This window comes from Boleophthalmus pectinirostris, unplaced genomic scaffold (assembly GCF_026225935.1).
Source record: "Boleophthalmus pectinirostris isolate CB_2022bp ecotype Guang Dong unplaced genomic scaffold, ASM2622593v1 HiC_scaffold_19, whole genome shotgun sequence".
Classification (NCBI taxonomy): Eukaryota; Metazoa; Chordata; class Actinopteri; order Gobiiformes; family Gobiidae; genus Boleophthalmus; species Boleophthalmus pectinirostris.
The window spans coordinates 30,695,964-30,712,700 of record NW_026571140.1 but is presented as its reverse complement, the minus strand read 5'-3'; the positions used below and the strand labels follow the sequence as shown (position 1 = coordinate 30,712,700).

Genomic DNA, 16,737 nt, shown 5'->3' with positions numbered 1-16,737 from the left:
TTTTTCAAGGTATGAGCAATTAAAACGACTGATAACATTCAAGACAGAGACGTTTAATGCCATACTCTGGAACTTTTCAAGCAAAGCAATGATTTCTCCATGGTAATCGTAGTAAAAGTAATAAGTTTAATTAAAAAATGCAATCTGCAAAACAAGAATTTTATGAATAAAAATTGACAAAGGCCTAACACGTGAAGTTAATTTATGACATGCAACAATCAATGCATCTATACTTTTGTTTTTGAAGCTGTAGTTCCTCAAATTTAGCACTTTTATGAAATTTATGATGGCCATGACAAACTACTGTGAATGTTTGGTTTGTTTCAGTTTTTCACAATTGACAGTTTGTTTAGAACTAGTTTTAAGTGGTTTCCAAATCTATCTGCAAGGGAAAGTTGAAAATAAGTATTGTGCCATGGAGGAATGGGTATCAAATAGTAAATAATAGTGTTTTGCTGAGAAAAACAGTACAAATTGCAATATATTATTGCAAAATATCTAATAAATTGACCTGAAGGTTGGTAAAGAATCAACCACACTTATGTAAAAACATTTATTATTGAGGATGTTTTATGTCAGCAGTGCTTTTTAACCATAACATACATCAGGACATATAACCTTGGGGCCCATTTTCCACCCAGATCTTTTTTTAAGGTACAAATACCTCAACAAACAGCGGCCCCTAGAGGAAACATAAGACTGTGCACTTATCAATTTGAGATGGCGTTTTACAGTTAATATACATTTTAAGGAGTACAGTATTAACAAGCAAAGTCTTTTAGCTGAAACTCCACCGTTGAAAGCACAATGAAAGGAAAAGAACAGTGAAGTTACAATACAAAAATGGTGTTAAAAAGGTCCTATATTATGTTTAATTTACATTTTGTGAGTCTTTAACCATTGTAATGTAGTTTCCTCATTAAAAACATACCAGAAGTTGTATTTTGTTTTGTTCTTTTCATGTTATCTTCCAAACTTACAGTCCCCCTGTCCCCAGAGCTAGAAACGCAAGGTCCCACTTCATGATGTCATAAAGTGGGGCTCCAGGTAGGGCTCCTCGGCATTTTTTAAGTCCATAAACCTTCGCTGGAGTTAATATTTGGATAATTTCAACACTAAATGCCTTCCCTACACATCTAAACCACTTCAGAAAGAGGAATTGATCGATTTTAGATTTCTATACATTTTCTATACTTTCTTATAAAGGTGCAGTATGTAACTTTTCTGATAACGAGTCCACCACCTGCTTGTCCCCATGTCTGTCACCATGAAGACAAGCACTCTGCACCACCAGGCCAAGTTACAGGTCAGATCTGTGAAGAGACGATCTCGCTCACAGTAGAATTAAGTATTTCAAGGTATTCTTTTTAGCAATATAAACACACTTTAATACCATATTGCGGAACTTTCCAGGCAAAGCAACAAGTTCCTTTATAGAGACAGCAGGTGGTAAATCCTCAGCTGAAAAAGTTACATAATACACCTTTACCTTAAACTGTTCAAATAGTTCAAAAAGACTCCATCGTACATAATATAGGACCTTTATAGTGATGATTTCATGCCAGTACAATGTTCCTATTACACAATATGTACATGCTTCAAGTAACTCTGCTTCAGTGTGGTGGTTGGTGTGAAGTCAATGAGTTTCCACAAAAAAACAGAAGTTATAATGCAATGTTAAGATTTGCATAAAGTACAGTGGTGTGTATGTGCAGATTAGACTCATCTTAACCGTCTGTTCCAGTACTGAGAAACTGCAAATGTGTCTTTGGCTTGGTTCAGATCTGCAGAAAACAGCTGGTTTGTTAGAGGGATAGAGCAGATTTAAAACAGGAGGACAGATATCAATAAAATAGATATAAAGTTAAAGGTGCATTGTGTAACTTTTCTAATGGAGGGTCTGTCAAATGCTTTTCGTCGCAGATGTTATTGCTTTGTCTGGAATGTTTCACAGTATGACATTAAACCTTTCTATTTTGATGGAGACCAAAGCAGACCCAGTTACAGGTCAGATCTGTCACAATGTCTGTTTTTCTAGATATTTTTGAGCTATAAAACCACTTGTAATTTAATAAATGTAAGATAGAGCTGTTTAATGCCATACTGTGGAACATCCCAGGCAGAGTAATGACATCTATAGAAAAAAAACAGGTGACAGACCCTCCACCAAAAAGTTACACAGTGCACCTTTAAATATGTAGAAGCAGACAGGACTTATCTAGAGTAGACTGATGTGTTATGTAACTTTACTGAATCAAATTGAATGATCAAATTATGTGTTTTTTAAACTGAAATTGGATTTGGATGCAAACATGGGGAATTGGGAAGGCAATGCTTAGTCTTACTTCTTGGTTTCAATGAATACTTGGTCTTTTACTAAAACATACAAGTATATATTTTTAATGCTAAAATTAAATCAAAATTAACATCTCTACTGATCCAAACTGGGCAAATTTACAACTTCGCCCCACTATATATACAGTATGACTTTGGTTTAGGCCTCAAATTATATCTTATGAGTTTTTTTAATAGGTTTTTCTAAAGATATCCTCCATCTTGTGATCTAAAAAGGACTTTGTTGCTAATGGACAACAGCTTATAGCCCATGTTATTTCCTGTCTGCTTCTCTATACTTTTACTTAAATTGGACGACATAAAAATTTTATAATTATCTGCCCATTACCTCAGATAAACCCTTTAAAAACCGCACTATCCTTTTAAATAATTCATCAGCCTCTTGTCCAGTCTGTTGTGAATATTTCAAAAGGCTCAAATCAATTCAAGAACACAAATTTTGTCTGTTAAGTTACATTATTACCCAGCCACTTCAAAACAATGTATTGATATTTTGCAGCAACATTCGCTGGGGGTGTGAAGCTAACGGGAAGCACTACTCTGTCTGCAGCTCTGTTACTCAAGTTAGACTTGATCTGAGTTTTATTTTAATAAGGTTTGACCAGAAAAAGCTGATTTGGTTGGAACTACAATACTCGTATTGATCACAGGCTCCTGAAAATGTGCAGTTTAAATCCATTTTGTATCTTTTCGTCAGTGTTTGCCAACGTGTGCATTGTGTCACCATGGTAACTGCTACATGTATCTCAAAGTTGGAATGTTTAGAGCACCCCCGGCACGATGCCACTGCGAAGTATCAATATTTACGCACATTGAAATGAGTTTTAAATGGTATACAGTACAATCTATTTTTGATGAAGGAGCTTGTTGTGCAGTACAGTGGTAGGCTATAGCGTGACACAATCAACAGTTTTAATCAATGCAAGCGGCCCATTCAAAAACGCAGTCATTTTATATTAGTTAACTCATATAATTGATGTATTTCGTACTATTGGTCCTTACTTAATTCCCATGATTACAGCAAAACATATATAAAATTGGACAGATCATATTGAAGTCTTGATAAGGGGCAGATGAAATGAAAACGACTAAATAAAAAACTAAAGGTTTTTACAGCAAAAACAACATTAAAATAAACATAAACAAAGGTATAAACATTAAGTGTGGAGAGGGCGTTTCCAGTTTTTCCCTTGTTTTCCGACCCACGTGCCGATGCTCCGCGGTTTGGCACAGAGTGAGATGACCGGAGCGATGGCTGAAATAAGCGACGAGATGAAGAAAGGTGGTGCTCAGAGGTCGCCCTCCACTCGCCTCCTGCGCACTGGAGAGACAGAGGGAGACGGAGACAGAGAAAGAGAAGAAGAGAGAGATAGAGAGGGGGAGAGAAGAGGGAGAAGTGTGTGTGTGAAAGAGGGTGAGGAGAGAGAGGAGAGAGAGATAGAAAGGGGGAGAGAGAAGAGAGGACAGAAGGAGAGAGTGTGAAAGAGATTAAGGAAAGAGAATGGAAAGAGAGAAAGAAAGGTAGAAAGAAGGGAAAGAGGGCATCGAGAGAGACAAGGGAAAGAGAAATGAAGAGACAGAGAGAGAGGAAAGAGATAGAGAAGGGACAGAGAGAGAAGAGAGGTAGAGAGAAAAAGGAGAGAGTGTGTGAAAGAGGGTGAGGAGAGAGAACGGAAAGCGAGAAGAGAGCGAGACAGGGAGAGAAGAGAGGTAGAGAGAGACAGAAGTAGAGTGTGTGAGGAAGGGAGGGAAGAAAGAAAGGAAGGGAGAGAGAAAGAAAGAGGGGGCATGTACAGAGATAAGGGAAAGAGAAAGGAAGAGACAGAGAGAAGAGAGGCAGAGAGAGACAGCAGGAGAGAGTGTGTGAAAGAGGGCGGGGGAGTAGAGAGAGATAAGAGAGATAGAGAAGGAACAGAGAGAGAAGAGAGGTAGAGAGAGAAAGGAGAGAGTGTGTCAAAGAGGGTGAGGAGAGAGAAAGAGGTGGCATGGAGACAGACAATGGACAAGAGACGGAGAAAGGGGGGAGAGAGAAGATGGTGAGACAAAGACGGGGGGAGAGAGGAAGGCGAGGAGAGAGGGAGAGAAAGGGAGAAAGAACAATGGTTATAGAAAGTGAATAAAAATATTCCATTGTTTAGACTTGCGTTTGCATAGTCCCACATTTGTGCAACCAAAGTAGACGCTCACACATGCAATTCTGATTCTACTTTTCTGTGATAAAAATGTTAATAAATTGGTGTAAAAATCCATATTCTTCAAGAGCATTCAAGAAACACATGCCATCGAACATTTTTGACCCATATGAATTCACCGAACCCACAGCACTAAGGATAATTATTATACTTCCTATTATTGTGTACAAAAATTTCCAAGGAAGTTGTCGTGATCTTTGTCCTCAAGTGTGCAAATACTGGTCCAGTTTTAAAGATGCACTGTGTAACTTTTCTGGTGGAGGTCTGCCACAACACCTGCTTGTCTCCATGGAGATAACACCGTTTGGCCTAGATTATTCCACAGTACGGAAATTAACTTGGTAAATTCCTATAGGAATTCATGTTTTTTAAGGTATTTTGGAGTTATAAAACACCTAGAAATTAACACATGTATGGGAGATTTATGTTTAATGCCCTACTGTGGAACATTCCAAGCAAATAAATAACATCTCCATGGAGACAAGCAAGTAGCAGACTCCACCATAGTTACATACTGAACCTTTAAGCAAAGAATTTGAAGGAATTAGTAATTTCATTTTTTTGGAGTACTTTCTTCCTACGCAAAATCATTATTCGCGTCATCCTCAAGCACAAGTCATCGTATCAGCATCAAAACATCATTGGAAACGTCTAAAAATAGTCTAGGTTTCTTTGTTTCACTCGTAAAAAATTACACAGTGGAAAATCACTCATTCATGCGTTTCACTCTTTGACCTGTAGGGGGCTGTTAGTTCAAAGTGACTGGTCTTAAACTATGTGGTAAAAGTTTTATGTGTTTAAAAACAGCAGTGTGCCGTGAGTGAACTCCTCTATTACAGCGTGAACACAAAACGCTGAAAGAAAACAATGTTAGTTTGTCACACCCCATGCTCCAGACCTGTACCGTGAGCGCTTTGAAGAGAGGGGAGGCTACAAGAGAAAGCAAGTACTTAAATAATGAAGTACAGTAGGTGACAATGTACAATGAACTAAAGTGTGTAAAATGTATGTTAAAGCTACTATCTGTAATTAGACTGGCTGACCCTGCCCTGTTGCATTCTCACATATCATATCACCACTAGATGCTATCTACGTTACTGCTGTCTGTTGTGCTTTGACCGGAGAGCACAGGTGAGTCTGAACAAAGGCCAGGTGAGGGGAGGGGGCAACAAGGGTCATATCTGCCATCTGCTGCTTAAAAAAAAAATACATCAAATACAGTTCAGATGGTAGCTTTAAAGGGACAGTCCAGAATTTTGGACATAAGACCTAATTTTCTAGTTAGGCAGGGTGTTGGAGACGTGTGGAGACACTTTTACTTTGTATTTGCAGAGGTTGCTGGTGTTAGGCTAGAGCATGTCAATGGCCATAGTTAGCCAGACACTAAAAACAGTCTTACCCACTCCACAAAACACCCGAAGCAAAACAATTATAACGCCAGACTGTCAATGTGAATGTCTGTGTTGATAGAATAATTTTAGAAGTAAAACCAACCTTGCATTTGAAGGATTTATATCTGAGCAGCAGCAGCAAGTTGTACTTCCTAATAGAAAGCTTGGAAGCGGCGGAATGATATCACATAGCACCTATCTTACCTGCAAAGTAAAATTCTGCTGTTGCTGAGAAAATAGTCCCTCAACATGCAACGATTCATACGATGCAAGGTTAGTTTTATTTCAAACATTATTCTATCAGCACAGACATTCACACTGATAGCCTGCAGTAATAATAGTTTTGCTTTGGGTGTTTTGTGGAGTGGGTAAGACTGTTTTTAGTGGCAGGATAACTATGGCCATTGACATGCACTAGCCTAGCACCAGCGACCTCTGCAAATACAAGGACTGGCTGAAATATTTTTAAAAAAGTGTCTCCACACATGTCTCCAACACTCTGGCTAGAAGTGAAAATGAGATCCTATGTCCAAAACTCCAGATTGTCCCTTTAAGAACAAAACTAGGCACTTAAGTATAAACACCTCAACGAAGGCGCTGATCTAATCCCGCAATGGTAATAATGCAGTCCCCAGACCTGGACTTGCCCTCAATCTACTTATGTTTTTTGATTAAAATAAAAAAAATCCATATGTCTAGTAATCTAAAAAATACATACATAATTTTTTCTTTAGCAAGCCCATTTTTTTTTCTGTTCTCCAATATTAAATCAATGGGCAAAGATCTCTAAAGCATTGACTCAGGTAATTAGCAACCCCTAATCTTGACTACCTGGAGTTAAAATATCTATCTGAACCAAAAGATTTGCTAATGTCATAAGAACTATGCAAACTAAACGATTCATAATTCAAGATTTAACAGGGGTAAATTGAGAAAAAAATAAGTCTAAATAAAACAAACTGGGACTTCACAAATTCTAAACTCAAATTTTTGTACAGATAGGTCTTCACTAAACTAAAAGCCACCACAATTAGAAATCCACTAAACTGAATCACATGTAACTAACTACATCTTTATTACAATACAACATCTGTATAGTAACATTTCAGAATAATATATGGAAACACATATAACACAACAGAACATTTGAGCCTTAAAGTGATAAACTTCCTCTTACCCAGGTCGTTGTTCTTGGTGATGGCTGCAGCAGCTCGAGATCTTGGTCCTTGCTGAGTAAAGTGGTAGCCAAACTTTATTATCGTGTGGTTTTCTTCCAACATTTTCGCGATCTCCATCTCTATAGTTGTGCCGAGCTGTTGCCTCTGAAAAACAAAATATGTACATTATTTAAATTGGCCTGTACTAGATTTAATTCCCATGTATCTGAACACAAATCTGTTTTGCCCCAATACAGATCCATGGTATAAGCAGCTCTTGAGGTCAAAATAAGTCTGCTGTGTCCTTTCTGTGTGTAATTATAAAGCATGGTATTGTTCAATAATCAGTAAGTGTGTGTTTGCATGCTAGTTATTGTTAGCTTTACTGCCACAACAAAAGTCTGCGCTGGTCTATGAGAGTTGTGAAAAATTAGTACGCTACGAAAGCATAAGGTAAGTGGCCCAAAGTTATTCAGTACCAAATTGGATCACTGCAAACTATGGTAGTTCTGTTTTCCACATTTTTAATACTTGAATAATCTTAAGTGTGAATGGCGAGAAGTACCAGTAAGAAGACAATGTTGTACAATAGTAGGTGTAGATACTGTTAATAGTTACCTCTGCAGTATCACGGAAGTAAAGTTTTTGCGTCCTGGTGATAAAAAACGCTGATTTTGGTCAAACTGGTTCAGACTATGGTGGCTCAAATACTTCTTATATATTAATAATTTTCTTCAATTCATTTTGTGGAGTTTAATATCACTTTTTGCCTGTATTTTGTCTTGAACTTTTGTCTTTGTCTTGAATGTAGTTACTTTTTATGTTCTGTAAAGCAACAAAATGAGTCTAGTCCATGTTCTTTTTAGACTATGGAGAGAATTTCAGACTATGAGACTATGGGGGGCCACTGTAATCATTTCTGGTAATAGGAAACACTTGTACAGGTATATACTAGTACAGTTCACGTACCGGCATAGTACCTTCAAGTACTAAAAACAACTTTATCTAGTGCTTACCATGATATTTTTTTTCTATTTGTTAAGACTGACAGCCAAATCATGGGTCATGACATTTAGGATTGCGCTGCTATCTGATAAAAACAGTAGTAGCATTGTAATAGGACAATTATAAAACAACATGTCAATTGTTATTCAAGCTAAGAGACTATTTAGCAGCGTTTAACTTGCTGAACCACTCCTCGTGGTTTTATCTGGTTTGTTTGTTTTCTTTGGCAGAGACTTGACCTGCTCCAGGAAGTGTGTGGCCTCAGTAATGCACCAGGCTTCCTCATACTTTAATAATGTCCTTCATTAACAGGGACAGAACCAAAACAATGACTGTGAAAAAAAAACAGATCTGCAGTGAATGGCTCAAGGAGATTTCCGTTTCAATTTTAACAGAATAAAATACCACCTAGACTCTGCACACGATATTAAAATCAAAGTATGATCAAAGTATGGTTGACTGGATGACTATTTAAAAAACTTATGCAGTCAAAAAAATGTCAAAACTACAGTCAAAGCAATAAATAATTATGCTACTACTTGTGATTTATGTTCAATAGGCCTAGTGTTTTTGAACTAATGTGTATATATTTAAAAAATTATGTGACTGAAGGGTGTGCAAAATATAAAAATACTAATATATATCACAATTTGTTGAAATCGAATCCATTCTGCTGTTTCAATATATCTCCATGGATATTTTTTTTTGGTACATTTCACAAAATTAAGTTGTGGCAGCACTTAAACGAGAGATATGCAGTAGAACCACCCACGCAATATATAAATTACCACATGTTCTTCCTGTTCCTTTTGTTCGAGCCAATAATGACAAAGCACGTAAGGGATGAAAATGCATTTATGTTATGTTTACATTTATATAATTATGCTTTATTTGACACCAGCCTCTTGTTATTTTTGCTACTTATTTTTAATTTATTATTACAATTTTTTTGTTCTTTGTTATTATAATTTATTGTGATGTGAGATACTGTGTCCAAATAATTTCCTTTGTTTAATAGTTAATAGTCTAATTGTATGATTTTTTTGTTGGTTGTTTTTTGTTTGTTTTTTTTCTTTAAATGGATGCCAACAAAATGAAATGGCATGAGCAATAAATAAAAACAAACAAACAAACAAACATGTACCATCATTTCTAGGGTGACCAAATTAACAAAATCAAAAACTGGGACACTCCCGGTTTGGAGTGGTTGGTAATAAGAAAACTGTGAAAGGAGTGTGTAATTAAGGAAAATTGTTATGCACTCGGCCCATGTGAGTCAGTATAGTTACATTTTCTTTGTTATTTGGTCATTTTTAAGCATTTTACCTAAATAAATGACAGTTTATGCCTCTCTTTACTGTTGGCAGGTATAAAACTGGTCTAAAATAGGGACACCTGCGACATTTCTTGTATAAAACTGGGACAAATTACTGGTTTTAGATAAATCTGCTGGGATAGGGGACACAAAACTGGGGCTCAAAACTGGGACTGTCCCAGGGAAATAGGAACGTCTGGTCACCCAAATCATATCATATATTATAATATCATGAGCCACAAAAAGTACTGAATCATGAGGGACCCTGTGATTCTCAACCCCATTACGTATGCTATTCAAGATATGAACAAGGATTACAAGAAAAAGTGAGTGTTTTGCATTTTTAATTATAATAAATATATTTGTTGAATACCTGGTTGTCTATTTTGATCTCTGTGAGTGCATCGTTGTCCCTTAGAGCCTCCACCAGAGCTTTGATCCCGACTCCTGTGATGAAGTTTGACTCGAGATTCAAACTCTTTAACGTTTTATTCTCCCTCAGCATGTCACCGAACGCCTGCAACAAACAGGAAGTGAAGCAATGCATTAAAATAACATGTGAGAAGAGAAGACAACGACTTCATAAATATAAACAAAACATCACCACAGCGATGGGGTCGTTGCTCCGCGTCGCCGCCAGACTGAACTTCTTGACGTGTGTGTTGGTCTCCATGGCTTTGGCCAAGTCTTTCAACGTGGGAATGGGAATGTTCTAGGCAAAAAGATATATAATGTGGAAATTAGGGCTGAATAATGTTTCTCCTCATGTTGACCAATCCTAATGTTTGATATTGTTTTATACAGTCTTATTAAAACTAAAACTAAAATGCAGCATAATGTTCATTTCCTAAACATAAACAAGACAGAAGTGAGGTGACGTTTGTGAATGACTGGCTATTTTGAACAGTTCCTTAAAGGTGCACTGTGTAACTTTTCTAGTGGAGGGTCCGTCACATCCACTACAAAAGTCTCTGTGGAGATGTTATTGCTTTTTCTAGAATTTTCCATGGTAAAAATTAAACATATCTCTCTCAAGGGAGACAACTACAGGCTGCATTACAGGTCAGATCTGCAGAGAGGCAACACTATTCACATTGCGAATTATTGCACTTTTGAGCAACAGAAACACCCGTAATGAATAAATGCTAGATAGTTGCGTTTAATGACATACCGTGGAACATTTCAGGAAAAGCAATAACATCTCCATGGAGACAAGCAGATACTGAACCCTCCACGAGAAAAATTAAGCTATAATTACGCTAAGGATTGGAACGGAATCAATTTTTTTTTAATATATATAATTTTGTAATTTTGAGGGAATGGATACCCAAGAAGTGAGTCCTTTTCTTTCTAATTTATGCAATTTTACACTGAACCAACAGAATAATCAGAACAGAAGCAGAGCAGGCAACTTGAGTGAGAGCTTTGTGCACAAAACACATATTTGGGGTCATAATAACAGTTTTTTGTTGTTGTTTTTTTTCCACTTTTCTAATTATAGTGAAACATTTTATTTAGAATTCAAAGGGTAAACACGCACACCCACTCTTAGTTTGAAACATTTAAACAAGTCTGAGCCCTGGTCATTTCTCTCTGTGATTAGTTTGTATTAGTTCTCATGTTGGTTTCTGTCATATAAATAAATAGTAAAAGAGCCAAAAATAGAGTCTTTTGAATGGCTCTTTGAAATGAACAGATGCAAAAGATTCAGATCCTCTAAAAGAGTCAAACGTTTCAAATTGTGACCGAATGGCCCAAACGTTATAATTGTGAATAAGAAATGACTCTTGTTCTTAATTACTAAAATCTATTTTCCTGCACAGCTCTATTGGTTAGTAATTCATGGTGCATTGTGTAACTTTTCAGGTGGAGTGTCCATCAAATGCTTTGCTTCATGGAGATGTTACCGCTTTTAAACTTTAACCATTAAATCTTTCTATTTTCATGGAGACCAAACTAGATCAAGTTACGGGTCAGATCTGTGGAGAGGGAACCCCGCTCACAGTCAGAATGCCTGTTTTTCTAGCTATTTTTGAGCGGTAAAACCACCTGTAATTGAATAAAAGTAAGGTAGAGCTGTTTAATGTCACACTGTGGAACTTTCCAGGCAGAGTAATAACATATCCATAGAAACAAGCAGGTGACCAACCAAAAAGTTACACCGTGCACCTTTAAAAAGTTCAGATGGAGTAAATTACCTTGATGTTGTTGAGGTTGACTTCTGTTAAAGTGCTGTCATTGCTTTTTATCCTCTGCAGAGTTTCCTCGACGTTCGTGGGATTCGGAGGCTCATCGAAAACCGGGGTCATTTTCTCTCCTTTGACCACATCTGAAAATGAGAAAACAGAAATTTGACAGATTTGTACCACTTAAAGATCCTATATTACGCAAATTTGACTCTTGTGAGCTTTTAGCCATGTTATAATGTTGGTAGCTCCTCAAAAACATACCTGGAGTTGTTTTGTTTCATTTACACATGTTGGAGTAACCCGTTAATATTAGTCTGTCTACATCTCTAAAGCTCAAAATGCTCTTTTCCACCTTGTGATGTCATGTAGCAGTAGTTTTCACTTTCTATATTACTGGGTTTGTGTGTTAAACATGTGTGAATGAAACAAAACACAACCCCAGGGATGTTTGTGATGAAGAAACAACATTATAACACAGAAAATAGTGTAATATGGACACTTTAAAGCTTATATTATACCACACATATTTAATTCATGACGTATTTCATAACTCACTGTTGTAGCCCTCCTTGCTGCTGCCGTCGTAGGACTGATTATTGCTGACCAGTGTGTGAACTCCCAGGATCGCTGTAAACACGAACACAGCCAAAATCAGCATGTCCACTTCCATTTAAACACATGTAATTTAATAATGCCGTTTGCAGACAGTGGTGGTACTTTGCACGCTGGGAGTCGTATTAACAAACACAGGGGCTAATGTGGAGGTGAGTGGAGTCATGGGAAACAGAGCTGAGGAGAAGAGAGTCTGTGTAGGGACCTCCCAGTGGTCTACAGGGTCAGGCTCCGTCAATGATTCTCACCAAAATATCCGGCTTTCTAATGACTGCCATCTAGAGAAAGTTGATCTCATTTGGTGAATCATTTGTATATTTTCTAAAACTATTTAACTGAGTTGGTTTACATAAGGAGCCTATTTTAAGCTTTAATCACGTAGCAAGTTTATATTTGTATGTTTATAATTATTGAGATCTCCCTTTGCATCCCAAGCAAACTGTTAAACAATTCTCAAAATCTATTTACAAATACTTGTTTTTTCAGAACCAAAAAAGAAGACAAAGAATTTCATGAATGCAGTAAGTCATTGTCAAAACTACTAGTAATATCTCGCAGTAAGTATTGGTATTAGATCAGTAGTTTCAGCCAGTTTCAGCCAATAGAAGGTAAAGTACCAGTTTTTGTCTTATTATATCCCTAAATAAGAAGTAGTAGAATTAATATATTATACCTTAGTGAAAGAGAAGTTTTAGTGTTGTAACAGTAACTGTAAAAGTTGGAAGTAAAATGTTGTAGTACTGTGTAGTAGTGATAGTACATATTGTAGTACTAGTAGTTGTAGTAGTATTTGTTTGAGTAGTTGTAGTAGAAGTAGTAGTAGTTATAGTTGCTATGGTACCTGTAGTAGCAGTAGCTGTAGTAGTAGGAGTAGTAGTAGTAGCAGCAGTAGAAGTAGTAGTAGTAGTAGTAGTAGAAGTAATAGTAGTTATAGTAGCTGTTGTAGATGTAGTAGTACTAATTGTAATAGAAGTTGTAGTAATTGTTGTAGTTGTTATAGTAGCTGTAGTAAAAGTAGTAGTAGTAGTAGTAGTAGTAGTAGTAGTTGTAGTAATTATAGTAGAAGTAGTAGTTGTAGTAGTTGTTATAGTAGCTGTAGTAGTAGTAGTAGTAGTAGTAGTAGTAGTAGTAGTAGTAGTTACAGTAGTTGTTGTAGTAGCAGTAGCTGTAGTAGTTGTAGTAGTTATAGTAGTTGTAGTAGAAGCAGTAGTAGTTTTAATAGTGTTATTAATAGTAGTTGTAGTAGTAGTAATAGTAGTTTCTGACCTGCCAGGTCACGCAGCTCTGCGTCTGTGGCGCTGGATAAGGCTTCCTCTATTTCTGGGTCGAGGGTCGTGACCTCTTCATTGCGCGTTTCGATTGGTTTCTGCTTCGGGACAAAAACTTTACCTACAAAAAATGAGAGAGACAAAACACCTGGAGGTTATTCGGGTATAATAACAATCTTTGTGCCTGCACGAGGGCACTTTACACCTTATATACAAGTATTTGATTGATACAAGAAAAGGAAGATATATGTGGACTAGGGCTTTAGGTAAGTTACACATTTAATTAAACTTGCTTGTCTTTATGGAGACTTTTTTGCTTCACCTGGAATGTCCCAAAGTATGGCATTAATTGTATCTATCGTCTACGGATTGTTTTCAAGCAAACCTGTAAAACATGAATTCTCTGACATGTAACTTTGAAAGATGGTTCCGCTTGCTTGTTTCCATAGAGACACAAAAGTTTCACAGCATTGATGAGCTTCATTTGACTGGAGTCGAACGCTTTGGGTGACGTCACACTCCCTTAGTCCACCTCTTTATTGTCTATGGTATACAGAGGCAAAAATAAGTCTGCAGTGTACGGTCTCCATCTAAAATATAAAGCGCTTTATTGAGAGTATCAGGAAGTGCGCTTATAAACTCTAAAATAAATAACTTTGGATGAACAGTTTAAAATGAATTTGTTCTGTTATTCACATTTTAAGAATCTTTAACCAAACTCCTTCCCAACAGCTAATGACTTTGGCACAGGGCAGCTTTATGGGAAAAGGGAACGAAAAAAAAACCCTCTAAAGTCATAAGACAAAAGAACCATGTGAGAGATCGAGTTTATGCCAAAAAGTGGGGGGAAAAAAAACACATCTAGAAGAAATCACTCCACAATTAATAGCTCTACACCCAAAAGCTAATCTGTTAGGGTTAGGAGATTTTTATGAAAGCTATTAAAAGACTATGTTGGGTTTTAGAATAATTAAAAACGTACTAGACCAAAGAAAGGATTATGCAGTAGGAAACTTGGAGGTTGGAGGAGGTGACGGGATACACCATTTCAGGTTAAAATCATCTGAAACGCCGATGTACTTCCAGGAAAAAGAAAGTTAAAACCATACGTCGGAAGATTTACCACAGAGATATCTAAGTTTTATGTAATTTATATGGAATATTATAAGCAAAGGAACATAATTTCCAAGGAGACAAGCAGGAGGAGGTTCATCTCAAGGCCAAGTGAGTGTCAGGTTTGTGGAGATGCAAGCATGCTCACAAGGATACATGTTTTTCTACATTTTTTGGTGCAATAAAAACATAAAAAATGGAAAAACATGCATTAATTTAAGTCTATTTTGGTTAAAAAGTTACACTGTGGGGCTTACATAATACATAAGACTTCCATTCATACTGTGACTTTACAGTAACAGCCATCGTAAACTGTCCCCTTCGATGACTGTCCAAAAACTACGGAAATTGTCATGGTAACCGATTTGAGAGAAAAGGGGTAAAGGAAGTTAGCTGGAGTCTTGGGTTAACTGCTGGGGCAACTAACTCTTTGAATGGCCATAAAAACTGCCACTGAACGCTCCATTTGCCCATTGGCCTTTGACAAAACACAGTAAAGTACCCCCTCTCCGCCCCACTGGTCCCTCAGGGGGCTCTGGCACTTCCTGTACGCATCATGAGTACTCTAATTTAGTGTCTAAGTGGAAATGTTGAGCAGTGGTCCAGTCCCAAGAGCGGCGTAAACTAGGGATGAAAATAGGAGCTTGTCACACCCAGTATTTTCTGTTAGGCTAATGTTAAACCCCTGGAGATTTAAAGGTCCACATTACGCAAAATTGACTCAAAACTGCATTTTGTAACTTTTCTGGTGGAGGGTCTGTCAAAATGTCTTTCTCCTTGGAGAATAGGGGTGTGCAAAAATATCGAAATATCGTATCATTTAATGTGGTATTACAGTATCGATATTGTGGGCTGCTGTATCGATATATTAAGAGTATTTTTGGTATATTTTACTAAAATATTTTGTTACAATGCTACAGTGTTGTTGCATCTTTAGAGGGAGAAAAGTAATTTATGCAACACATTTGACATATTCACTGTTCTGATGTTTAAAATGCTTTGTTTTGTTAAATGTTTTGCATAGAAAGTGGTTTAACAAAGACTTTTAGTACCACAGCCATAATTTAGCTTGCTTTATAATTGAACCGCATCAAACTGATTTGAAATATAGTCCAATGAGGTTCATTTGGTCTTCCGATAATTTATGTTATTAAGTTATTTTTTCAGATCAAGAGTCTGGGGAAGAGCACTAGTGAGCAGTCGAAACTGACTCTTGGTCTGAAAAAAGAACCTAATAACATGATTTTAAATATCGTATCGAATTGAAATGTGTATCAGCAACTTCTGAATGATAACCAGTCCTAATGGAGATGTTATTGGTTTGTCTAGAACATTTCACAGTATGGCACTAAAGATTTTTATTTTCATGGAGAACACACCAGACCAAATTACCGGTCAGATCTGTGGAGAGGCAACATGGCTCACAGTCAGAATTCCAGTTATTTTTGAGCAATAAAATCCCCCATAATTGAATAAATGTGAGGTGGAGCTGTTTAAAGGCATACTGTGGAAAATTCCAGGCAGAGCAATGACATTTCCATCAAAACACGCAAGTGCTGAACCCTCTACCAGAATGCATCTTTAAAGCCGTGTTATAATAGTGTTACCTCCTCAAAAACAGACCTGGAGTTGAGTTTTGTTTCATTCACAAATCGATACCACATGACATCACAAGGCAGAACAGAGTGTTTAGTCGATTAGTCGGTCGATGGTGTCCTACTTAGCCGACCAAAATTTGTATTTGTCGACCTTTTTTTTAAGATTATTTGGATTTGGAACCACAGCACAAAAAAAGGAATGAATGAGTGAATTATCTGAAGTACTTGGCATTTTTTGGTATGAAAAGGCAGATTAAACTCATGACTCACATGTTTAATCTGTCTTTATATAAATACAGAGTTTGCTAATACTTTTTTCTGCATAGTTTTTGCATGAACTTCCCCTGCAGGTGTAGTCTTGTGCGTGTGTGTTTGGGTCAGATACAAATACAGTGTACATAATAGTTTGAGAGCTTTTGTCCCCTTTTTAGTCAACTAGAATAGAAGAAGTTCTCTAGTCAACTACAACCCTAATAGTTTGATAAAAGCATTTCCCAGTCGTGACCCACCCAGTAGTTTATCAGGCTATTTCACAACTTTTC

General features: G+C 36.9%; 1 protein-coding gene across 1 annotated transcript; it reads right to left on the bottom strand.

The window, feature by feature from the left end:
- Positions 1-539: 539 nt before the first annotated feature.
- On the bottom strand, positions 540-14,952 carry tmod2 (tropomodulin 2). The gene is made up of 8 exons (XM_055154334.1): positions 14,892-14,952; positions 13,483-13,632; positions 12,160-12,231; positions 11,614-11,744; positions 10,020-10,127; positions 9,789-9,932; positions 7,116-7,260; positions 540-3,676 (listed from the first exon to the last, which is right to left on the bottom strand). Exons 1-8 carry the CDS (start codon positions 14,950-14,952, stop codon positions 3,645-3,647), a joined length of 843 nt encoding a protein of 280 aa, XP_055010309.1. The 3' UTR covers positions 540-3,644.
- Between the last annotated feature and the right edge of the window lie 1,785 nt (positions 14,953-16,737).

What these genes read in the sequence shown, in the direction of transcription:
- tmod2 (XM_055154334.1), bottom strand. Translation starts at nt 14,952, where the DNA reads ATGACAATTTCCGTAGTTTTTGGACAGTCATCGAAGGGGACAGTTTAC. An exon ending in AGATCAAAATAGACAACCAG is followed by an intron (nt 7,261 to 9,788) that starts GTATTCAACAAA and finishes TTTGTTTTTCAG; the next exon opens with AGGCAACAGCTCGGCACAAC. An exon ending in CACCAAGAACAACGACCTGG is followed by an intron (nt 3,677 to 7,115) that starts GTAAGAGGAAGT and finishes CTGTCTCTCCAG; the next exon opens with TGCGCAGGAGGCGAGTGGAG.